Source organism: Pezoporus flaviventris, unplaced genomic scaffold, assembly GCF_033815535.1.
Source record: "Pezoporus flaviventris isolate CSIRO_AGI_PZ_B2104156 unplaced genomic scaffold, CSIRO_AGI_Pfla_v1 ptg000023l, whole genome shotgun sequence".
Lineage (NCBI taxonomy): Eukaryota > Metazoa > Chordata > Aves > Psittaciformes > Psittacidae > Pezoporus > Pezoporus flaviventris.
This window is the reverse complement of record NW_026892571.1, coordinates 3,856,739-3,882,450: the sequence shown is the minus strand read 5'-3', so window position 1 is coordinate 3,882,450 and position 25,712 is coordinate 3,856,739. Positions and strand designations below refer to the sequence as shown.

The 25,712-nt window shown below is 43.7% G+C and overlaps 1 protein-coding gene across 7 annotated transcripts in view; it reads right to left on the bottom strand.

Moving 5' to 3' along the window:
- Nucleotides 1-25,712, bottom strand: part of KCNIP1 (potassium voltage-gated channel interacting protein 1) — a 398,129-nt gene that overhangs the window by 114,674 nt on the left and 257,743 nt on the right. For 2 of the 7 annotated variants that reach the window (XM_061456428.1, XM_061456427.1), the window contains exon 2: nucleotides 24,069-24,160. The exons of 4 other annotated variants lie outside the window; for them this stretch is intronic. Coding sequence is in view for 1 of the 3 variants with exons in the window: in XM_061456422.1 (XP_061312406.1) it covers nucleotides 8,586-8,685 (100 nt within the window). In the remaining 2 variants the exon portion in view is untranslated. Of the gene's footprint in view, nucleotides 1-8,585; nucleotides 8,793-24,068; nucleotides 24,161-25,712 lie in introns of those variants that run through there. One more of the 7 variants, XM_061456422.1, reaches the window with a different exon arrangement.

The window sequence follows — 25,712 nt, the reverse complement described above, 5'->3', positions numbered from 1 at the left end:
TAAAATATGTGTATTGTACAGTAAAAGTTTCACGGGAATGAGCTGGGGTGGCAGCTGGGGTGGAACCAGCTCCCTGAAGGTATCAGAATTAGGTCGTCTCAACACTGTTGGGATGTTTATTGAATTCATCTTTTTCCACCTCATCAAATGACACAGTAGAAGAAATTCTTTAAGAATAGTAACAATTCAGAGGTCAGGACAAAAAGCAAAAAAGGGGGACAATTTTGACAACTGGTAAAATCCTTTGAATCCAGGAGAACTGAACTATGAAGCAATTTTAAACACAGAAGCATCCAGTTAGGACAAAAGTGGGTCAGGTGTTTAATGGAAAAGCACAGACTACAGAAAAAAGTTTTTCCCCACTTTACAGTGCAGCAAACTTGAATTAATAACCAGCCCAAAGCTAGAGGGTTTTGAGATATGAAATTGGCACTTTGTCCGTATGAAGTTGGTATTAGTAGAGTAACATCCTGTGAATGCCCTAGAGAGATGATGTCCACCACAGTGGACTCTGTGGGAATCATGGGGCCAAAGAAGCTCCTTTCAGAAAGAATTGAGATGATGAAGCTGTAAATAGAGGCAGGTTTTCATATAAGCTCAACTATATCTTGCATCCAGTTTCCACCTGCCTCGTCCTGCGGTAAGGTTTTTCAGTGGTATATACGTTCCCTGAATGCGGATGGAGGTGCAATGCTGACATGGAGCCATGCACCATTGCTGACACGTTAACTGAAGCTCCGACATGACAACAGCCTACAGTGACACTCAGAGCTCACCCTTCCTTGTGCAGATACAATTTCCCCTGGGGAACCCAGCAGCTCCTGCCTGAGGTAAAAAGTCTCAGAAATTTCTGGAGGCTGATTAGGATGCTAAAACCTGTGTTGTCCTGGTTGTGAGCTCCTTTAGGGTTTCCAGCTCCTCTTGAGCTTTAAACCGTCCCTCTAGAGCCTTCCAGGGTGCTATCCCCAAGGGTGCCCACTCATCCTTGGAGAAGGAGAAGAGCACACATCACTGGTGAACCTGTGTCTGCAACACTGAGCCTTCCTGTACTATGTATCTGCTGCAGCTCAACAGCACAAATCCATTCCTTACACTCTAGCGCAAGACCCTTCCTAGGTTTCTGGGGCTGAAGTAGTTTATACAACTGGAGCATGAAATGTTGTGCTATTTGTGAGGCTTTTTTATTGTTACTATTATTTTTAACTCCTTTGTTGAGTGTTTAGGCAAAGAAGCTGCCTGGTATGCACTTGGACAAGGTACCAATGGCTCATAGGCACAAGACACTAACCATAGAATCACAGACTGGTTTGGGTTGGAAGGGACCTCAAAGACCATCTAGTTCCAACCCCCTGCCAGGGCAGGGACACCTTTCACTAGATCAGCATTTTCAGTGCTTTACTTCTTTGTCATTTTATTTTCTATGTGATGAGAGAGTACTAAAATTTGTCTGTTTCTTAAAGGGCATCGCTCAAAAAAAGGCTAAAGAGGTTGTAGGTGCTTTTGACTCCTCAGACACGATGAAGCAAAGTTTTGGCATGGCTGAGGGAATCTCTTACAGGCTTTTTCAGGCTGAAACTTATATATAAATGTCTCCATAGTCTAAATTTTAGTGACTATAAGAAATAGTGTCATTATTACTGTGTATGTGTCAACATCTCAGAACTCTGCTCTCAGTGAAAACACCAATGAAATTAAGTGAAAAAGACTGATGAAATACTTCTTTTCTTTACAAGAGTTCTAACCCCAAAAATGCAACAAGTGAATTTGAGGTCACACAAGCATACTCAAACCGCCATAAACCAGAGCAGCTCACTAGCCCACAGCAAAGTGACTCCTCGTTCCCTCCCAGTGACAAAGATGACAAATTGTTCAGCTTTCATTAAAAGCCACACACAGGCTCCACTGGGTATCACAGCCACGCACACACACCAGCCCCTGGAGTCCACTTGCAAATAAACATACTTCAATCTAAGCTGAAATAAATGAATTAAACTGAATGCATTAAACTAAATGAATTAAACATTACGGTCAGACCCCTTTTAAGTGGGATTTTAAAGGCTATAGAAACTTTAAAATATTATTTTATGAGATAAGAAGATAATCTTACTTTGTGCAAAAGCTGCCTCTGACTCTGAGCAAATAGCTACACTTATAAAACCCAACTGAACAACTGGACTTTACATGCAGCCTCCTTTCATATGTACACAGATCATTTTCCTGACACAAATATTGATCAAGCAATGCTTGAAATGAGGGCAGCCATCCTTAAATCAAAGTGAAGGAAAAGCTGTGTGCACACTGCGTTTGGAAGTTGTGCCAATACGCTCACAGAACTCAGGGCCATAATATAGCACTTCCAGTTTCAGGAGAGAACCTGTGTGAAGAACACCAGAAGAATTCTGCATTATTCTTACAACAGCTCCAAGTGACAGTTTATTTCCCTGCTTTTGCACAACAGGCTGACGGACCACCTTCTGCCTGTAGTTCTCTAAGAAACAAGAGGAAACAGGATCACCCAGAGCACCACCAGTGTATATGGGCTGTTCTGTACCTCCCCACTGGGCTGGATCCCTTAGCATGGAATGAGGTGTGAGAAATGAAGGAAAGGGCCTTGAAATTCTGTTTTAAAAGGAGCCTGGATGACCGGGACAAAAAAGACCTGGTGCCACTGTCCATCCATGTCCCATCTCACAGCCTGGGGTTGTCTCTTGTAAGGAACTAAACAAAACCCTTCCAACTAACGGATCCAAAGGAAGAAAGGACAGTGCTGGTGCCTGGTGGCCTTGGCCACCTTCCCCAGAACATGCAATCAGCTGCACCCTGTGTCAGCTGTGGGGCTCAGCATCGCACTGCAATTTATAATACACAAGTAGGGAGCCATGATCACGGGGTGAGACTCACAGTGAGACTCACTGTACTTTAGTTCTGAGATAAAGTACAGTGTTTTAGCATTGCCTTGCAGGAGGAAGCAAGGAAAGAACGCTCAGTACTGATTAAAGTGCCTACTTGCTGTTTGTGCTGCCAAGAGTCGGTTAGGTTTGCCTTTTTACCACGTTTGGCCTTCACCTACAACCTACCCTTTGGCCTCTTGTACCTGAAGCAGGTTAGCCCCCTGACGTCTTTTCTCCCTCCACACTCCGAGTTGCCTGATGAGATGGTGGCAGGCACATCTATACGGTGTGTAAGGAACAGACCTTATCCCTCCCCAGAAGTCAATCTGACTCCTATCAGGATTATCAGATCCTCTCACCCTCCTTGCTGATGTCCTCTATCTAGGATGTTTGGTAGATTGAAATAACAGCTGATGTAAACACAGGCTGCCTGCCAGAATAAAAATAGCCTTTTTGCTTAATAGAGAAAGACAGGACTGACAGCAGTGTGCAAATAAGAGAAATCAATTCTACTCAGGCCCTGGCATAGAAAACACCACTAAAAACTAGGAAGACTGAATTTGTATAATGCTTTAGAAATTCTCTTAAGTAGGAGCAGGAATCACGGAAGGCCTCAATTCTCACCCATCCTGCTCTGATGTTCGTGCTCCTCCCCACCTGAGAGGTACATTTGTCTGCCCTAAGCTGTTTTGCTGCTTTTTTTGTCTTGACAACTTAGTAGGAATTATCCAGTAACACTGAATCTTATTTTATTACTTTCTACACCTGAAGTAAGTCTATGGCTGAGCATATGAGGAAGCTGCAGCTCTCTAGTTACCTGGGAAGCATCAAGCACTTTCAGTGGAAAGATTTTTCAAGCGAAGGAGAAAAGCAGAGATGTAAAATATCCAGCTGCTGTTACAAACCAAGAGCAAAGTAAGATCAGTGACACAAAGTCGGGATCCTGATTGTGCATTACACCCAACACGTTGTCTGTGATCTCTCACACAACTTCTAAGGCATGGATTCGGTGATCGCTCTGATGATTCTCGTCTGTAGTGGCAGAGCAAAAAGTTTATTATGTGCACAGCAGTACATAATTACACACACTGCAAGCAGATTTGTAGGGTTTAAAGTCTACTGATTTAGTACTTTTCCTTTTAAAAGTTTCAAGGATTTTATGGTAAAGGTTAAGCTTGTAGGAAACGGAATCTGGTCATTACTTTTAATTCCATTTGATATATGAATAAATTGAGTATAGAGAGAAAAAGACATCCTGTCTGTCTGAGCATCATCTTGGAGAAGTGAGAGGAAAACCTCTGACACACTCCTGGCATGGCTCGGACACAGAAAGCCATCGCAGAGGGAGCAAGCAAGCTTATTTCTGTTCAGGAGATCCCTGCCTTTGGTTGCTCTATGTTCACGGGCAGTGGCACAGCTCTGTTAGCTTACTTGAACGTGCACAGTGATTTGCAGGCCGGAGCTCCCCTGTAGATATAAATGCTTTCTAAAGATCTCACCAGCCACTCGGAAAGCCAAGGACATGCAACAGGTAAAATCCCAGAGCTGGAGCAGAACACTGTGTACTTGCTACAAACAGCTCAGGCTGAGTCACAGCTGAAGCACACATCCCAGACTATGTTCATTAATGACACCAAATAACACCACTGAAACTGCCTGGTTTTAGCTTGATCATGACAACTTCATGCAGACCAAAGCAGAGGTGCTGACCCAGAGCTGGAGGGTCTCTTGGAGGCACATTGTGTGTTGTGCGTTGGGTAAAGGACTCAGTGTGCACCACACGTACCAACACATATGGTACGTGTTGGAGCGGGTCCAGAGAGGGGCAGCAAAGCTGGTGAAGGGTCTGGAGAATAAAGTCTGAGGAGGAAGGGCTGAGGGAACTGGGGGGGTTTAGCCTATTCACAAGAATGCTATTTCCATAACATCAGTTGTCACTACGAAGCAAACAACCGGACATACAGCCTTTCAGTGGGAAACTACAGACACCTGACACAGCAGAACAATCTTCAGAGCAGTTTCCTTGATACTCAGACCCCAGTGAGCTGTGTCTCTGCACTCACAACGTGAGCACTCAGGGCTGGCTGTTGGCAAAGACAGCTCCCTGCAAAGGGCTAAGACTTCATGCAGTAAATAAATATTACAGGTAACTCTCCCCGTGGTGGCAGGGCTGGGAGTGCAGGGCCCAAGACAAAGTCTGGGAGAATACTGGGTGATAATCTTAGCCCTGTAATTGATGTGCTGTGCTGATTCTCGGTGCAGGTTCTGCATGTTTGGTCCTGACTGGCCCACAGTGAGTTTCTTTGGCCTTTAATAAAAGTGGTTTATCAGCCTGATTATTTACCCAGTTGCTGAGAGATAACATAAATCATACCAGTCCAGAGTGAAATTTCAGTTTGATACTCCCTGCTAAGGCATGGCCAGAGCGCAGGAGTCCTTGAACAGAGGCTGTGGATCCTCATCACTAAGACAGTAAATCTGGTATCTCATGGAAGCTAAAAGCTGCCTCCTGCTCTGTTGGGAAACATGTCACTCCTTCCCTTTAACTCGTAAGCCACAGGCTGGAGCTGGCAGTGATTTTCCCCAGGAACATCTAGTGTGGAGCAGCTGCTGCAAAAACCGTTCAGTACTGCATTTTAACACAAACGGAGCAGCTGGGACATGGCATGGGAGCATTTGGGGTTTGTGACATTTTCATTATTGTTTCAAACCCAGTTTTGGACACAAACAAAAGCTCAGTTAGGAAAACTCTGAAATCCTCCCCTTGGCTCCGCTAATGGCAAGTGGTTTGAGCTAATGCTTCTGAGAAGCAGTATATAAGTTTCAGAGCCCCACTTGATGTTTAGACAGAGTATCACAAAGTCTTCTCAGATGCCTTGCCTGTCCAGGTGCTCCCAGATGTCAGAGTAGGAGCAGAAGGGCAGCCAGAGGCAAGATCTCCAACACCAGTGCTAGCATCCCCTTTCAGTGACAGGGACCTTCGAAGAGCATATACATTATGGGCTGGAGGGGTGCAGAGTTTCAAGAAGTTTAGCCTGTTTCTGCCCATGGTAATTGTGGTCCTGTTCCTCTGTTTAAAAATGTAGAGATTGCAGATTTCATGTTGAGAAAGTCACTTTGAAAGTCTATCTAGACAGTACTGATGAGTTTAAATAATAACTGCATTGGTTTCAGCGCATAGACAGTGTGTTACCAGTGTGTTTCTGTAAGCTGCTCAGTACAAGCAAGGTCCACAACTGTTCCAGGAAGCTGGAACTGCAGCCATGACTTATCTAGGCCAAAAGGACCTTCCAGCTATTTCAGCTGTTGCCTGCTGGCACTCCATACGCCGTGCTTGAGGCTTAGCACACACCTTTCTACTGCTGCATGTGTCTGACACCGATTTCCTCTTTGCATAATGAAGTGTAGCCACAGAAATTGCTTTTTTTTTTGCTAGGATAACCCAAACTTGAGGAATTTATGCTATACTGGCGGCGTAGATTCCTATGAAGCGTCATACTCCTAGGGATCAAGCAGGGCTATTGTCATGGTTTATTGTCATAATAGTTAAAAGCAGTTAAAACTTTTTTCTGACCAGAACATTAAGTGTAACTTCTTTGTGTAACAGCCAGCTCACAAGCATTAAGAACTAACCTATTGTAACAAACAGTCAATAGTCTCTGCTGGAAAAAAAACATGAGTGACAACCTCATTCAAGCATCTCACCTTAAAGCAAAGCAAGCAGCAGATTTCCCAAGGACAAGAGCTTCACTGGAGCATGTGTATGCTCTATGTTCTTATCTAAGGGTGGACATTGCAGAAGCAACTGCGTATGTGTCCAAACTATAAAATCTGAATATGTCAACTTATCCTGAAGTTCTAGCATCTTAATGTAGAGTTTACCTTATCCCTTCTCCAGTATAAATCACAAAGTATTCCCAATCTCCTGATCAAGGTTGTAACTTAAACTTCATCAGAAAACAACAAGACATCATTCTGATTTGCTCTGTATTATTCAAATATCTCAAACCTTCCCTCTCCTTAGGAGCTGGGGTACCAAGTGTGCAATTCCCCCCTCCTGACACAAGTAGAGCTCACAAGCACGAGGCGACCACGCGCAGGGAAGGTGCAGCCACCCAAACCCAAGGAACGCTCTCTCCTAAAACTTCCTTCTTCGATGCCTTTAAAAAAAACCAAACCAAGTTCCTAAATAGCATCTTTGAATGCATTCAGGCAGATAAAAAAAGGATTAAAAACCCCGGTGCTCAGATAGACTAATTCATAGCAGACTTTGCTAGAACTGGAGACAGAAAATTAACTGTGCATTGGGTTCTTGTAACACTTCCCTGTGATAGGAGCACACAGACTCGTAAAGGCTTGCAAAAGCCAGAATAAGTGTTTTTGTTCTGTTGTACTCTGTCTTGCTTGCACAATTTGATCATATCATTAGACCTTGCAAAGTTAGAGCTGGTACATAAAGCAACACACTAACAGTCTGTATCATGCCCTAGCTTCAAAATGCTGGGCAACAATTAGCACCAAGTACCTCTGAATGAATCCAAACAGAAGAGGTTAGGAAAAGTACTCAAAGCAACAGGAAGTAGGAGAAACAGGTACCTGCATGAGAACTAAAATGAAGCAAACCACCCAGGAACCAAAAGTCGCATGACATTTTACCTCTGGAAATGCACTTGCTGCTGGTCTCCAGGGTTCTTGGAACCTTGTACTAAATGTTGTCAAGTAATTAATACGAGGCCAACAACCTTGCTTTTTCTAGGTTGTCATGAGTTCTGAAGCAGAAAGGAATAACTTCGTATCTGTGGCTAGCTGAAGGTTATTTTGATACCTGCGTACCACGAAAATTGACCCTCAAGCTGCTATAAAAAGCAGCTGCTCAATATATATCACATTCAGGAACATTTCGGAACACTGTAAATCTGCTGTTCCTATTAAACAGTGAGACTCTCTGCACAGTCATGTTTTGATTTATAGAGCTCACTGCCTAAAATCCATCCCTTCTGCCTCTATTTAATATCTCCGTGTCTCTACATGAATCACATTGTTTATAAAAAGAGAGAGGTAACAAGAATTAAAGTACCTTTAACAGTCAGCACACAAACTATCTGCTACAAAACACATTTACATTTCAATCTGTGGTGTTTTCCTAAAACATACATGAGACTAGAGAGCAAGACTAGGCAGGTTTGTTAAAGATAAATATTCTGAAAGAGAGCTAAAATGCTTACAACAGAAACATTCATCCACATAAGCTCAGCAAGATTTTTGGATTTTCTGTTAGTAATAACCAAGAGCTAAAAGAAGCCATAATGCTTCCAGCAATTAGAACAAAATGAGAAGTGAAAACGGCAAACTTACTAAAATGTAACTCCTTCTTTCATCCCGAGCTTCAGAATGCAAGCTGCAGCTTACTAAAGCAATCAGATCTGTAATGAAGTTCTTGAAACAATCTTAAACGCAGGCAAAGAATGGTGTAAGATTATGTCACATTCATTTTCAGAGCTGCAGGGAGAGCTACAATACTATGTTGACATTTAAATACATTTCAATTGTCTAAAGAAAGCATTTGGAGTTATTTCAGCTACTGTTCAGCTCCTCTTACACTCAAACACTGCACATCCACGTACAGATCAAAGTATAATGCTCTGCAGCAAATGGCTTTCAGAATAAAATATTTTCTATTTCTTAATATCCTACCTTCATAATTGCCTTCTAGGAGACCCAGCTGCTCAAGTGCCTTCACAAATCCAACAATTATCACCAGTACAACAATCATTTCAAGTCCCTCCAAGTTCATCTTGAAAAATCATTCATGTAAAAGCATCTTTCCTTAGGGAGCGTCCTGACTCCAGAGTTAGACTTTAATTAAAAAGCCCTCCTAGCCCAAGACGTGCCACATAGCCAGATAAATACAATGCTAAGGGAGCCCAGCATATTCCCACCATAAAACATTTCCATTGACAGCAAGATGAACACAGGAATGTAAGGAAGTCAAATCTTACCATGTCTGCATCACTTGCCTGCATGGATACAGATGTTTCAGTCTCTAAGGCAACAGAATATACAGTAACCACTTTGTTTGCGTTTCCTGTCACAGCCAAAATTCACCGAATCTGACATCTAGTAACATCTGAGGCTCTTTTTTCACACTGAATTACAGTTTTAGAGAGACCCCACAGTTCAACAGCACAGAGGTAAAATCCAAACATGCTTTCTTCCTTGGTACTAAAGTGAACTTCAGAACACTCAAAGCAAAATCATCTCATTTAGAAAATGACCTAATGCTGCATTTCCCTACCGAGTGAAACACAATTACAGAAGGTTAGTTACACATTTGAGTTTCTTGTTTTACATCAAATACAGGAATTACCGACTGTGGCAAGAAGAAACTTGTTGGAGAGAAGTCTCTCGGGTTTAAATTTTGAGGGAATAATTGAGAAGCAGAATGTTTTCCCCTTCTCTGCACTGCCCTAGGGCTTGTGCCCACGGTGGGACAGCTGCCCTTGGTGTAGGTCAGCTGCTGCTCACGGCTGTGTCCAGATGAGGAAAGGCAAGAAATGGCATCAAGTACACAGTGTGCCCATGGCCAGGAGTTTGTGCAGCTTTCTGCTCTGCCTCAGGAAGCATTTTTCCAAGCACTCAGAAAAACAGGAACAGTTTCCAAGTCCTTGAACCTGACAGTTAGGGACAGATTCTCTGAAGGACCTTATTCTCACTGGACCCTTAACAGCAGACATTAGCAAGCGCTTGTCGGTCCTTCCTTCTTACCTGCACTCAGCTCTCAGATTTGCAGCCAGTTTCAGACATGCACAGAATTACAAAAAAACTCCATTCTTTCACAAATCTGGACACTTATTTTGGTAACTTGTGCTTGTTTGGTCTGCAATGGCTGCCACTCGTGTGGGATAATCTGATTTTGAAAGTGAGATACAGATGCATGTAAAAGTATAAACGTACATTAATAATGCAGTCCTTATAATATTAAAAATACTAACCTGAAACCATGAAATCTGACTCACTGTTTCAGTTATTGCTTTTTAACCACTTATATACTTCTATCTTCAGCTGATGCTTTGTATTAAGGTCTCCCAGGACATTCTTGTCCAGTTGCATTAAGTACTTGTACGACGTTATGAGGACTTGAGTGCCAAGACCTCTTGTATGGAACTACAAAATGGAATTTACTGAAGTATCAAATCCAATTGCCATGGAAATGAAACCATCCTTGGGACGGTCCAGGCATAAAGTACGATGATAATTTATAACACTAAACAACATTTTAGTATAGAAAACAAAAGCACTGATGGAACTGGGACAGAGGGTAAAAAGAAGTAACTTAAGCTTAATTTTGGTCAAGATCAGAACTTCCACTCTTACTAAAACTGACATGAGGTGGGTGGTGCATATAAGCATTCAAAATTAATCTCATTCCCCGGAAAGGGGATTTCTCCAGTCCAGCCCTTGTACCATTGCTCTCCTTTGCTGCTGCTGTCAGCTGAGCCACCGGCATAACCAAGTAAGAAACACAGAATTGCTTTTTCTTGTCAAAAAAAGTCTATTTTGCAGTAAATAAAAACATTCCCCAGGAGGTTTAAACCACAACAATCTTTTTCACAGAAGCTGCATTTCCAGAGCAGCCCAGCTCCTGGACGCTTTGATGGATTCGCCCTTCCTAGCTGGATTCAAGAGGTGAAGTCCAAGTTGTGCTTGAGCCCACGCTCAGTGCATGAGCTCCAACTGGGGACGGCCTCTCCCACCCCAAAAACTGGAGAAGGGACTTGCACAGACCTTCCTCTGTGACGCTTCTGTTATCGAATCATGGCACTGTTCTTATTGTGGAAGCTACTTGAAAGGTTTCATCTTTTTACAGACAAAAAAGCGATTTTCCAACCTCAGAGCACTTCTTTTCTGGCCAGCGCAAGCCATCGGTAACAGTGTCTTTGAAGAGAAAGAAAGAGAGAGAAAGAAGAACGTACTCAAATATACTCCTATCCAAACTTATTTAGCTAGGGCAAGATGACAGAACAACCCTGCAGGCTATGCATTTCCCACCAGTTACTTCCTCATAGCAGTATATCATATTTGTAACAAACTCTCAGTATCATTTTCAATCGGGGTGTTTTTCAGTCTGAGCAATTCTCTGTGAAGGAAAACACTGTCAACAGAGAAACACAGGAGAGTTCTGGGAGGAAAACACCCGGTTAGGGCTGATTGCAGTATGTGATTATCCATTCCCCTACCTCCATGGGGTGAAGCAGTGGGCACTGCTAACTTAATTCCTCCTCTCTGTTACAAGAGGAAGGCAGGGGGCCTGGCCAGTGGTGTGTGCAATGCCAAGGGCAAGTTATCCAGCCAGACATCACAGTGCACCTGAGCGACACATGACAACAGGAAATCAAGGTCTGTTTATCACTACAATACACATGCCGAGTCCAGCATTCCTGAGAGTTCACTATGTATGGACACTAGCCCTAAGTAACTGCTTCATTAGCATCTGCTTTGCAGTTAGTTTTCACAGCATGAGATACAAATTAAAGTGCATGAAGGATAGAACAGAAAGGAGAAAGGGGAAAAAGACAAGGCTTAGAATTAGAATTACAGACAGCTTCTCTCCAGGCAAAGAGATGGGAGATGCTCACATTCAGTGCTCTGATGTCGGATAAACTTGGGACTGGTGCAGAACTGGGTACCCACATGGGTCTGGCGGGCTGGCAGGTTAGGTGCAGAGTTGGAGGCTGCAAGGATAACTGACTTGTGACAAGGTCCTCCCCACACTTGTGGGAAACATCACCTTCCATTCCCAGCGAACAAGGAGAGATCTCCAACCTGACTCACATGTGCATCAAACAGCAGGACTAGGGAAAGCAATCCAGGAGCACCAAGGCAGTATCTATCTGTAGTTAAATTCTCCTGTACAGATGCCTTCAATGGCACATCTAATATTTGACCCCACTCTGTCAGCTCACAGTCCAAATAAACAGTTCCTCTCATTTGCATCCGTCATTCCTCCCCTCCACAAACCTTTTACTTTCTTATCTTTTCCTTTAAGCCTTTGAAACTGGGACAAGTCCAAGTAGAAGATGACCCACTCAGCACCCAGCAGCTCCCTGACTAGGGTAGCAACTGACTGCAGACTGCCCTGCTCTCATCAAGCCCAACCATCCCTGCTGGGCCAGAATTACCTCTACCAAGTGAAACCAAGGCAGATCACTGCAGAGAGCCCCTAGAGCCCCCATAAGGACGCACCCAGGGGTGCAGCAGCACAAGCAGAACTGCAGACCTTTCCCCTGCTTCCTGGCCTCTTCCCCCTGGCCCTTCCCTTCCCACAAGAAATGAAGAAGGGGACAGTGCCAGCTGCAGCGTGAGACCATTTTAGAGTCAGTGATTACACTGTTACACAGCTAACTCAGGACAGGCATTCCCAAGCCAGTCCATACACTTCTGCTCCTCAGCTCTAACACTGCTTTGCTCCTCCTGACAGTAACCAATCTGCCAGCTGAGTGTTGTTGCAGCAGATACTGGCTGATCCATCATTTTATTAATAGTATGATTACGGTATAAATATTTCATTCCATGGTGTGTGTGGGAGGCTTCATCACGCCCCAGAATCTTTGCGTGTGCATCTTGTTTAAATACAGCTCTGTTAAACTTATGGCAAATGTGTCAGCTCCAGCTCTTCAATATTTCCTTTAATGCTCTCAGTATTCTCTCAAATGCTAATAATGTTAAATTCCAGGCCAGTTTATTCAGTGAAAGAAAGTCACATCCAAAATATAATTTCTTTTCTAATACGGTCATATAAAAAGGTGAAGTGAGAATTTAATACAAATGGGAATTAAGTCTTGGAAAAAGAGAATTGTAATTTTCTTCCTTTAGGTGCTGTATAATGGAACAATACGGCAAGTACAGGTTAGGTGTCCAGGGCACTATTTTCACATCTCAGTTTCATGGATAACCTTTGCCACACTCTTGTTTTTTTTAAGGTGTCATATCATTAATACAGTGTCATCTTATCTTGCTGAAACTACTAACCACGTTCTTAATGTAGACACCATCAACAGTGTTCAGTGATTCCAGCACTAGTATGAACACCAAATTGCTCTTTAAACACAAGTAACTGCCACGTTTCTGTTTGCTGCTGCATCCCAGCAAAGACGGTGCAAAACGCTTGCAGTTTTCCCAGTCCCCAGGGTCTGCCAGCAGCTCGCACTGTAACTCTTTAATTTTACACTTCAGAGGCAACGTGGGGCTTTCTCAGTTCAAATAAATGACAAAATATTGAGCAAAGATATCTCAGCTAGAGAGCCATTTTTCAGGTGACTGATGAGGAGATATTCCATCTGTGTCACTGCAAAAATGACACCTTGATTGAGGTTCAGTGATAGCAGTGATCTCTGCAGTGATTCCGAGGCACACATTTAATCCCAAAGTAACAGTTAGCATCTGTACTAAACTTCTAGTTACAGCCTGATCCAGTTTTAGGGAGGCTGTTTGAAGCTGACTTAGAAGTCTGTGGGTCTGTGTGCACCTGCAGCAAGAGAGTGCAAAATCAGCTGTGTGCAGAACAGCAGGACATCAGCACCAAGAGCTTCTCTGGAGGAAAAAGCTGAGAGGCAACAGCAGCAGCATCATCAATGCTCAGTAATGCCCCTCATGAACCATTTCCAAGAGGGTGTGTATATCATGGATGCAGTTTACAGATGGAGAGTGGGAGGCATGGTGTGATGCAGAGACTTGGTTAAGGTCAAAGAGTCCAGCCAGAAAATGAGGTGTCTGATTCATTCTCCAGTATCCTCCCAGTCACAGGAATCCATTCTGCTCTCATGGACTTAGCAAGGAGGACAGACAACCCCAGCCATGGAAAACAGTTCAATACCTCATACTGAATACCTCTCATTAAAACAAATTAATGTGTAAAGGTGACAAGAATGCCTCCTTGTGTAAAACCTTGTCATTTCAGAGTGGGGTTAGGAGACACAGCCGCTGCAGGCTTGCATAGCTGTCAGGGGTATGTGCTGTTTGCAGAAGCCCTGCTTACAGATTCCCATTTCCTTCTGAAGCTTTAGTGGAATTGGCTCCATCAGACTGACAGGGCTTTAGAGAAGCCTCAGCTCCCTCAGCTGAATGACAAAGGAGAGCGTTCCAGATACCAGCACAGTGGATACTGGGACTGCTTTTTCTCTGCTACAAAAGAGAGAAAGAGTGCTAAAGGTATGAGGAAAACATCCATATGGTGCAGAGCAGAGCAGGGGGAAAATAAAGCAAGTTTACAGAATATGGTGAAATTTTAATGTGAAGAATTTTCCCTCTAAGCAATCATCCCAACAGAGGACAAGGCTTAATGATGATCTGCCAGGAAAACCTGGAACATCCAGCATCTATACAGGCAGCCACCTGCCTGTAATGAGCAAACCCATGTCAAGTATTGAGTGCATAAAACTCTGTCCCGACCGCAGGCAGGGTTCAAATGTGTTACTCTTGTCATTACATAAAGACATGTAAAAAGCTGTAATAAGGATTCCTTTACTGAAAGAACTGGATTAGGAAAACAAGCAACTCCTTTGGGTTTCTTGGGTACACCTTTGTTCTGCTTCTTTTAAGCAGCTATCATAACTCTCTTTAATATACAACAGGAATTTCCTAGGGAAGAGGGTCAGCGAACCAGGAGTCCGCCCAAACACAGAAAGGCAGTGCTGGATTGACCCAACCCTGCCTCAACAAGCAGCGTATGAGACCCAAGAAAGGAAACATTCTGTCTTTTGGACATTTTAGTCCCAGTTTACGATTATCATACAGACAATCACTTCAGGTGACTTTCTTGAAGGAAAAAAACCCCTATCTTAGCTCAACAGACACACCTGGAAAAAAAAATAGATCTATTTTAATCTTCAACTTAATTATGTGAAGCTCCCACCTTTCCTGGTCTCATTGTGAGAGCTGCACAGCCTGGTGGGTAAATCCTGTCCTTGCCTCGCAGCGGAAGGTGCAACAGCCTCTGTGACCGCTGGAGCAGTGCACCCACCGATAGCTGCAGGGACACTGCCACGCTCATCCCAAGTACAACTTTCAGCCAGTCGCTATGTCTGACCTGCTGCTTCTGCTATTAATTTTCACACTGCATCATAAGCCAGCTGCCTTCACTTTCTGAATTCTAATGAGAAAAACACCCTCAGGCATGTTCAAAAGGAAATATGAGAACTATGTTTGAAGATAAAATACCTCGCAAACTCTCCCATCGTGTCGACTTCCAGCAATGAATGTCCTGCAATCTAAAGGAGCTGCTATTGCAGCAGCTGAGGCACGGACTCCAGTTGTGATACAACCGAAATCATTTACTGAGTGAGCTTACAGGCTTTTTATAGCCCCCTGCCTAGCTGTTGATAATGGTGAGTATTGGTTAGCTCCTTTTCGATACTTTTCACAACATCATACGCTTTCCCCAACCGATCACATCATTGTTCACGCGCTTTTGCTTGAACAACTCATTTGTTCTCAGATGTATTAGCACATTTCCTGTTACCACTTTCTGCTACATTGTTACTTCCCATTTTCCCTTAAACACCCATTCTTTTGTGCCCTCAGTCCACATTGGAGACTTGCATTAGCTCCTGGGAAAGTCCCGGCTGCGACATTCCATCTTTGTCTTCACTGACTTCTTTGTTTCAATATCTACAGTTCTCGGAGATTACCTCGGTGTTCTAACTTCGACTCCTCTTGCCTCCCATGGTCTGCAGCAGATGAGGGTCAGGGTGTTCGTGCTCTCGTTCAGGTCTGCTGGCACAGCTTCTTGTGCAGCATTCCCCACATGCTGTCTGCTGCACAAACACGAGTTCATTCCTGTCATGAGCCATGCCCACCTGTTTTTTCCAGCCATGGCTCTGTCGCTGGGTATCAGCTCAGTGAAGCTGCTCTTCTGCCATTCTCATGTCCACAGCCACTGGGGAGGTGGCAGCAAACGGCGTTGTGCAGGCTCAAGCCACAATACCACAACTTCTCCCTCCCAGCCCCTAGGTGAGAGGTAACCACAGCTTCCCAATGCATGCGGTGGTAGAGCAGGTAGCAGCTCCTTCCCACCACCATCCCTGCTGGGCACATCTAGGGATACGGGGGACAGGATATTCCCTTGGCTTTCCAGTTACTTTCCAAGGTCTCCTCCATTCCTGGGAGGGATGTCTACACCAAGTATAGGCTCACAATCAAACTTACCTCATTCAAAGAGCTGATGAGAATCTAGGTCATGTCTAGGATTTCACCATTAACAGTAGCAGAAGCAGGGCTGGAAGCAAAGCTTCCAGATCTACTGCAAGTCCCTAGGGGTGCAATTTTCTCAGAGAATAGAAAATACCACTGACTAAAATTGTTAATGGGCTGTAAACTCCAAGTGAAAATATCCTTTCAAAGGTGGTGAGGCAACGGTTAGTTCTTCCATACGCTGTGTTTGTATTTGGGAGACATAGCAACAAATAAACTTCCCTGAAGCATGTAGCTAAACGCATGAGGCTCATTGACTCCCCTCAAGGCAGGTCAAAACCAACACAACCCAATCACTTGGGAGCAGCCCTCTCTGAGAGCTACAGAGACAGCCAGCCAGAGGATCCAGAAGATCTATACTGAATTAGGAAACCATGTTTTGTCCTGAGGGCTGCATTATGACAGCATCTTACTCATTTGCTGAACTTTATAGCTCTAACAAACACGGAGAGATGAAATATCACAGACCTAAACAGAGAAAAATGATGAAGAGCTGCACACTGTGGTAATATAGGGAGATGGTTAGAGCAAGAAACAAACTACTGATGAGATACTTGAATGCACAAAAGACAGTACGCTCTGGCCCTAGAATGGAAGGGTTGCATCTTCTCTTATGTCCCTCCTGGTTAAGAAGAGAAACAATTTGAATGGATTGAATTATGGGGTTAAAGTCAGCTGGGAAAAGCAAGAAAAAGAAGCTGATGTTTTACCTGCATGAGTCTGTCTGGAACTGAAGAATTTTCCTGTCATCTGAAACTTCTCAGGCAGGCTGCCTTAGAGCCACAAGACTGTGCTTGGTGCAGAGTATTTGTCTTTTCACTATCAAACATTTTCCCAATAGCAAAATATTACGTTTATTGAGAGCAAAGCGTTGGTGATCCAGACACTCAGAACAGCTTGAGTGGCACGAGGGAATGTGTAGCTGTGCTCATTACAGGAAATAACATCATGACGGAACCAGAAAGCAGATGGGTGGTAATCTGATCGTTGTCAAACATCGCAGATCCGTATCTGTTGGTTGGATGGACGTTTCTATTGCTTTGGCATACAGGAGATAGTGGCACAGGAAACATTTTGTTATATGTGCTATTTTCCACCTTTCTTAGTAGTGATTATTTCAGACAGCAAAGATGAAGAGATGCTGAAAGAGAGCTGAAAGGCAGGAATCCACTTGAAGACAAAGCTGGGCTAGCAAATCAGCACATCTATCAAAGAGACTACCTGATTTTGTATTACTGTGGGTAGTTTATGCTCTCCATCACAAAGTACTATATGAAATGTGCAGGAGTGTTTGCATTCTTGTTATGTTTTAACCTCATGAGAGGAAGTTGCACCAGGAAGACGAGGTACCAGATCCGTTCTCCTCAGAAGACTAGAAGTGATGCTGGGAATTAAATATGTGTTATACCAATATAGGAAGCCCCTTTTTGTCCTCAGAAACTCAGGCATAACCCAAATCCACTTGTGAGTAGGACTAATGTTCTGTAGAATATAAACTATGCTCAAGGCCAGATACTTGCAATTTGACATTGCCACAAACACCAGAAAAAGTGCTTCAGAAGAAACCAGATTTGCCTCTGGGCTTGGCAAGAACTGAGCTGTGGCACTCAATATACATCTACTAAGGCATTATGTAAAAAGCCTGCTTACTCCTCAATGTGTAAATGACCACTGAGCATTCAACTCCCACTTCAGGGAAGAAAATGTTTGAAGAGCACATGGTGAAATGGGATTCCAAGATAAATTCAATTCAATTTTAACATAAATTACCTGACAGAAATCTTAAGACACGCTCTTTCAGACACTTCCTATGCTCAGAACCATGTTGCAGGCTTCAGAAATAGGTGGGTTATCCAGGAACCCTGATGATGTTACGCTTCCCATCATTGCTACAAGCATCACCAGTAGGAACAAGAAACCTGAGGAGAATTTGTCAGGTTTTTTCCTGACCCAGGGACACGTTGTACTGGGAAAAGGAATGCCAAGAAATCATGTAAAACAGTGCAAGACAAACCCAAATCTCCAAAAAACAATCAAAAAAGCACCCCATTTTTCTTCTCTCCAGTCTGTTTCACAATACATTTAACTCCAAAGCACTAAGCATCTCTACATCCTAAGTCATTTAGCTCCAGATAGCACATTCATTTCAGGGGAGATAAGCTTCTCTCTCAGCTACAGAATTGCAGCAGAAAACCAAGAGCAGCCTGAGGCTTCCTCTGGGTCTTTAGTAAAGTTGGTTACTTTATATTTCAACTTAAGATTAGAGGCTAAAACATTTCCACTGCAGCATTACTGCTCATGGCAATGCCCATGAGATTAGTATCAGTATGATTTTTCACTTAGACAGGCCTCAGGGAGTTGCCTGGCATTCCAAGGACCAGAATGGCTGAGCCTGCTTAGAGGAGATTTAAAGCACTTTGTTGCTCAGCATCTTGCATCCTATTGGTGCTTTCCAGCCCATGCCTGGCACGTGTATATATCTACAGTAGGAAAAGCATAAAATTCTGACTCTATGGCTAAAGCTGAGCAAACAGTTCCATCAATTAAACACAAAAGTTATATTTAATCTCATTCAAAATCAGAGAAGTCTTTATACATGACCATGAGCACATCAGTGCTCCTAGCCCATAAATGCTTGGAGAACCACAGTAAAAGAAAAAGTGCAGTAAACAGAACTACAGTTAAACTACCATTGCTGCTTCATGCGGGTTACTAAGTACCATTTGGGTTCCTGAACTGCAAGGTGTAAAGATACAGAAGCATACTTTTGATCTTACAACCTTTATTTTCTTCCCCTCCAAACCACATTAGCAATTTCCTTTGCAAAAGTGCTTAGTAAGCTCAACTAATCATTACAAATACCTTATAGGTCACATCACACTCAATGAGGTGTCTTGCATCGTGCTCTGCCTACTCAAGCAGGCAAGACTGACACTGAAGGTCTCCCCTGCACCCTGCAGGGCTCCTCTGCCAGTCCCAGGACTCCAAATATACATTTAAGGATACGTTTAAAAGTGATTTTTAAATGTGTTCCAGCTCTGCACACCATTTCCAGAAGAGTAGCACAAAGACCCCTGACAACACAAATTCTTTTTATAAATAAGCACATCCCAGCATTTATGAAATGCTGCTATGGGGAGAACTGGCTACCTTGGATTTGGAGAAGGCTGAGGTTCTTAATGACTTCTTTGCCTCAGTCTTCACTGGCAAAGGCTCTGAGCATACCATCCAAGTCTTGCAAGGCAGATACAGGGACTGTGAGAATGAAGATCCTAGGCCCACTGTAGGAGAGTTCAAGACCACCTTAAGAACCTGAACATGCACAAGTCCATGGGACCTGATGAAATCCATCCATGGGTCCTGAAGGAGCTGGCAAATGAAGTTGCTAAGCCACTGGCCATCATATTTGAGAACTCATGGCAGTCAGGTGAAGTTCCCGATGACTGGAAAAAGGGAAATATAACCCCCATTTTCAAGAAGGGGAAAATGGATGACCTGGGGACTACAGAGCAGTCAGTCTCACCTCTGTGCCTGGCAAAATCTTGGAGCACATTCTCCTGGAATGCATGCTAAGGCACATGAAAATCAACAAGGTGGCTGGTGACAGCCAGCATGGCTTCACTGAGGGGAAATCCTGCCTGAACAATTTGGTGGCCTTCTATGATGGGGCTACAGAACTGATGGACAGGGGTAGAGCAGTTGATGTCATCTACCTGGACTTGTGCAAAGCGTTCGACACTGTCCCACACGACATCCTTGTCTCTGAATCGGAGAGACATCAATTTGATGGATGGAGCGCTTGGTGGATAAAGAACTGGCTGGATGGCCGCACACAAAGAGTTGTGGTCAATGGTTCAGTGTCCGGCTGGAGACCAGTAACGAGTGGTGTCCCTCAGGGATCGGTGTTGGGACCGGTCTTGTTCAACATCTTTGTCGCTGCCATGGACAGTGGGATTGAGTGCGCCCTCAGCAAGTTTGCCGATGACACCGAGCTGTGTGGTTCGGTTGATACCCTGGAGGGAAGGAATGCCATCCAGAGGGACCTCGACACGCTTGTGAGGTGGGCTGATGCCAACCTCATGGAGTTTAACCATGACAAGTGCAAGATGCTACACCTGGGTGGGAACAATCCCAGGCACAGCTACAGGTTGGGCAGAGAAGAGATTCAGAGCAGCCCTGCGGAGAAGGACTTGGGGGTGTTGGTTGATGAGAAAATGAACATGAGCCGGCTTCAATGTGTGCTTGCAGCCCAGAAAGCAACCGTATCCTGGGCTGCATCAAAAGGAGCGTGACCAGCAGGTCAAAGGAGGTGATCCTGCCCCTCTATTCTGCTCTTGTGAGACCTCACCTGGAGCATTGTGTGCAGTTCTGGTGTCCTCAACATAAAAAGGACATGGAACTGTTGGAACAAGTCCAGAGGAGGGACAAGAGGATGATCAGGGGACTGGAGCACCTCCTGTATGAAGATAGGATGAAAAAGTTGGGGCTGTTCAGCCTGGAGAAGAGAAGGCTGCGTGGAGACCTCATAGCAGCCTTCCAGTATCTGAAGGGGGCCTATAGGGATGCTGGGGAGGGACTCTTCATTAGGGACTGTAGTGATAGGACAAGGGGTAATGGGTTAAAACAAACATGGGAAGTTTAGATTGGATCTAAGGAAGAAGTTCTTTACTGTAAGGGTGGTGAAGCACTGGAATGGGTTGCCCAGGGAGGTTGTGAATGCTCCATCCCTGGTGGTGTTCAAGGCCAGGTTAGGCAGAACCTTGGGTGAGATGGTTTAGTGTGAGGTGTCCCTGCCCATGGCAGGGGGTTGGAACTGGATGATCTTAAGGTCCTTTTCAACCCTAACTATTCTATGATTCTATGATTTGATATTAAACATAATAAATAAACTACTCTTTTTTTCAGACTAAAATTGCAAATATTTCAAACCCAGGAATCCTCTTCATCCCTGCTCTCTGCTGAATTTCCTTGTTACTTTTCCACTGATGGTATCCCAATAACCTGCCTGATCAAAAGCCTAATCACAAGCCTCTCCTTCCTACCTTTCCCAAGAGCAATACGTTCTGACTTGTTTCTTTTTTCTACTAAGACAACGACAAGGAGGATTTCAACATCAACTGAGAGGTATAAATCACAAACTAAAGGCTGTCACAACAGATTTTGGAGCGCGATCCTCAGAGCACACCCACCAGCCAAGCTGGAGGAGGTGCTTCCCATAACAATTCTCTTTCCTATGAATACACTTCCCATGTATAAACTTCCCAATGCTCCTTGTTTCCCAGCCAACCAAGGTGTAAATCGAGAGTGCAGCTTTCTATAGACACCACACAAACTGGTTATAACTGAAGATAACTGCCAGTCCACATCTTCTGGGGTTTAGGATTAATTTTGTTTTAAGGCAGAATATTTTGCTTTTGATATTGGCATTAGCCTGAGGGCAACAAAGGAATTCTGCTCCTTCTGTGAGGCTTACAGGGAAGGTTTGCTTTTAAAAACGAAGTTCTAAAGCCTGATGAAATGTATCGTATGCTGGCTTCTGAGATACGCTGTGGGAAACAGTGGCTATCTATGGACAGCATTCGTTTTTAACCTATCATCTCCTAACCCCCTCAGCATCATTTCTGCAGCCAGTGTAAGAACTACATGACCTGAATATTAACTTTGACTTCAGTGGATCTGCAGAAGGGTATTTTTGTGTAGTTCTTCAACTTGGAGTTTCTCTCCAAAATCCTGTCTATACCTTAGACTACATCCAAGGTTTATTTTTAAGGATTTATTTTTGATTTGTCAGTATTCATATTCACATCTACAAACTTTTTATCTGCTCACACGTAAAAACCCTTCAAAGAGGCATACATTTAAAACAGAAATGCTGAAAGACAAGCCTGCTTTCCACTGCAACAAGACAGATGGCGTTCTCACATCAAACCCCTTACTCATTAGCAAGTCCAGAGTTTCTTAAAATATGAGAAATACTATATAGCCTTGTTACAGTACAGGGTATTTATTCCATTGATAATGTGCAATGTGCCAGGTTCAAAATGATGCTTATTACTCTTGGAGGCAATGAACAAACTGTTTAAGGATTGTGGACACTGCTCCTTGTGTAGAATTCCCCAAGCCAAGGTTGATGAGGGCAGTGTGGAGGGGGAATACAGCTGGGTACCAAGGGCAAGAGCTCAGTACATGTGTATGAAAAGGCACATAAGTATCACATGTCATGACAGGGTCAATAGTACTCACATGCATTAGAGGACGATCAGCTGCTGCAGAGGAAGAGAATCTGGTCACCCAGGTTTTGGAAACCAAACTGAGTTCAAAAGCCAAAAATGGGAAATTGGAATAAAAAGGCTTAGAAAGCACCAAATTTAGAAGTATAACCCTTCTATTGTGAAATACCTGTTCTGTACCAAGCACAGGATACAAGTTGAGATGTAAAACCGGTAGCCATGAGGTGTTCAAAAGTGGATGTGAATGCATACTGAGGATGTTTTCTCTGGTATGTCCAAAGAGACAGACGAGCATGACCAAAACCACTGTAAGCTTTCAGAAGAAAAAACATACAGCAGCTACTACAAAACCATTGGTCATTCAGAGATATATGTGGATCTATTAACACATTTTGCTATCACAAGAAATCTCAGCTTTACTCCAGAAGTAAGGCACTCACTAGCATGGGAAAAAGCTCTCTTGTTATTTCATCCTCAAAATGGTAGTGGTGATATAGTTGTAAAGAAGATACGTCTTCTTTTCTCAGTTGATAAAAAACATCCCAACATCAGTCAACGCAAGTGGAAAGGAAAGAGCCAAACAGAAGAAGTTTCTTAGCATTCATATAAAATATTTCTGGCTGATGTGGATAGTAATTGAAACGAGATAACTACATGCATAAAATCTAGAGTGGTGCAGATCTACTCAATGAATTTGAGGACAGTGAGTAGCTTTTACAGTGCCTAGCTGAAATATTTAAAGAATCTGTGTTTGGAAAGCTTCACAAGACAGCCTTGTCTACCATTTTCTGTATATTGATCATCAATATCTGTCCTGTCATTAGCATTACAAAAATAGCATTGATCTGAACAGATACCACAAAAGGGGCATACAGAAATATTGCTAAAAGATCTTTGCTGCTGGTACTGGTACAGGAATAGGGATCAGAGACTAGGACAACAGAATACTTCATAATAAAGACTTCTAAAGAAGCCACGGTTTGATTTACACAGGCAACACTTGAAAGCTAATGCCAGAATTTGACAAGAGGTGAATGCAATTGTTCCTGGAGACAACGGGAGAATAAATGAGAGAAAGAAAAAGCCAAAGGAAATAAATTTCAACTCTGACACAATAAACATGACACCATCTCAACAGATTCCACTCATTCCAATGCAAGGAAGCTTGCAAGGCCCAGAGGTTTCTTTTACCGCTAGCAGGAGTTGTCACAGAGCAAGGGTTAGGTAGGAAGCAAAGCATGCCTGTCCAATTGCAGTATCTTACTGGCTTACAGAAAGATCCTATTGCCAGGTGATTTATAAACGACCTGCAAAGTAAGCTTTCAGCCTGTGACCTGGTAACTCAGCCTCATGCAAGAGGAGGGACGGAAATGTTTGTATCTGGAATCTATCATAACTAGAGAAGTCATTTAAATGATCAAAAAACCCCAGCTAAAAGGCTGAATTACGCTTTAGAATATCAGTAATGTAAGCATTTCACATTATCTCCAGCCAATCTTGGTTTAAGGAGGAACCAGCGAAACAGTAGCTTGCATAATAATTCTCAGTAACATATTCAGTTCAGTGTCATTCACATCCGCTGTGAACAGAAAGATGGCATTGAGTCTGCATAGCCACGTCAGGCTGCAATCGTATTATCCATTCCATTTTCATTTTCATTTCAAATACTAGAGCTCAAAAATCAAGACAGCACTCTGACCTTGCTACCAGGCTGGCACAGCTGGAAGAAGGCTTACTTTGCTCACATCCATTCCCAAAGCGCACAGTTCAAGCAGCCCCATCCAGACTTACCTACAAGAAAACAGAACACAAATTTGGGGTTACAGCTTCTAACTTTACAAAAACCTACCACTAAGAAGTAAAAATAAATGTAAAACTAAACAGCAGATCCCTGAAAATTTCCCCAGCACTGAAGAGTTAAACCAACTTTTTGCAGTGTAATGAATGATTTATTTAACTGTACTTTTCTCATAGCCCTCAAATGATTCATAATTTCCTCCTGGTAATTTAATTACAAAAGGTTGCATTGCCAAAGGGCAAAACAAAAGATCTGTTGACTTTCTTCTTATTACGAAGTACTGTTTTGTCTGTTCATATAGTCTTGCCTCCCTCCCTTCCCCTCCCCAGCTTTCCCTTCCCTTGCTGCTTCCCAATGCAACAGAGCATTCCAGCATTGCTGAAAACAACATGACTGAGTGCAAGGATGAGCAGATTAGGAAGATGGGGTTTGTGCACTTGTAATTGAGCTTTGAAATAGAAGAAAAGTAATAAGCCACCAGTTATGTGGTGAACTTCTGTTTCTTCAATGGAAGCAAGTGCTTGGACCCCAAACCATCGAGTGGAATCAGCTAAGCTTTTATAGCAATGTCCTTACATCAGTGTCCCAGCAGTTTTCTTCACAGAAGGAGATTTGGGTGAGAAGTGTTTGGCAGAAGCGTTTTTGCCATTTGCCAAAGCCCATTAAATTCATTAACGGTGGTTTAATAAGCACCATGGGGAAGGCCTCTCCCACCATGGGTGGCAGGCTGCCATCTCCAACTCCAAGTGCTCCATGTGGAGCTCCCACCCCAGGTTTCACAGATGTCTAACACAACTGGCTGCAGAGTGCATCCATACAATGTACAGTCCACAGCACAATATGCTTGTCCATAAGCCCCAAGGATGACAAGGACACAAAACCCCAAGGATGACAAGGACACAGAGGGTTATCCCACACCCTTTCTCACCACAGCCCCAGGTGCCGCAATAAGCATTCTGCAGGAGATGCCACCCAGGAGCTGCTGTGCAGCTCCTACCTGCAGCACTGGGGTTGCATCTGCCACTGCATGTCTCTGAAGAGCTCTGTAGCTTCTCATGGTAAAACCTGACTGGTTGGTTGCTTTCTGTCCCCAGTGTCAGTGTATTTCGACAGCTCTGTAGGAAACATCAGTCTGTTTTTCAGAGACTGGAAGGTGGGGACTTGCCTACTGTGGTTCTACCACAAGATGTGACTATCAGAGGGTGTTTGTCTCCCCATGGCAGATGGATATGACTGGTCTCCTTCCTCTGCTTCTCATCCCCAGGAGGCAAACCCCAAGCATCTCCACAGTTTCTCAGCTCTGAACTGGTGGAGGAACAGAGGTGGCTGACATGGGGGTCTGCCTCAGTGGGGGTAGTGGGGTCTGCTAGGAGCCACCCCCCAGGGAACAGCGATCCCATCACTGAAATGAGAAGGGACAGGTAGCCCAAGAAATGCTCCTCAGCTGAAAACAGAACTTTTACATAGAAAAGATGCTGAAACAAAATGACTTCCAGGCTCAGCACTCTGCCCCTAAGATTTTATGACAGCCCCATGCACTCAGTA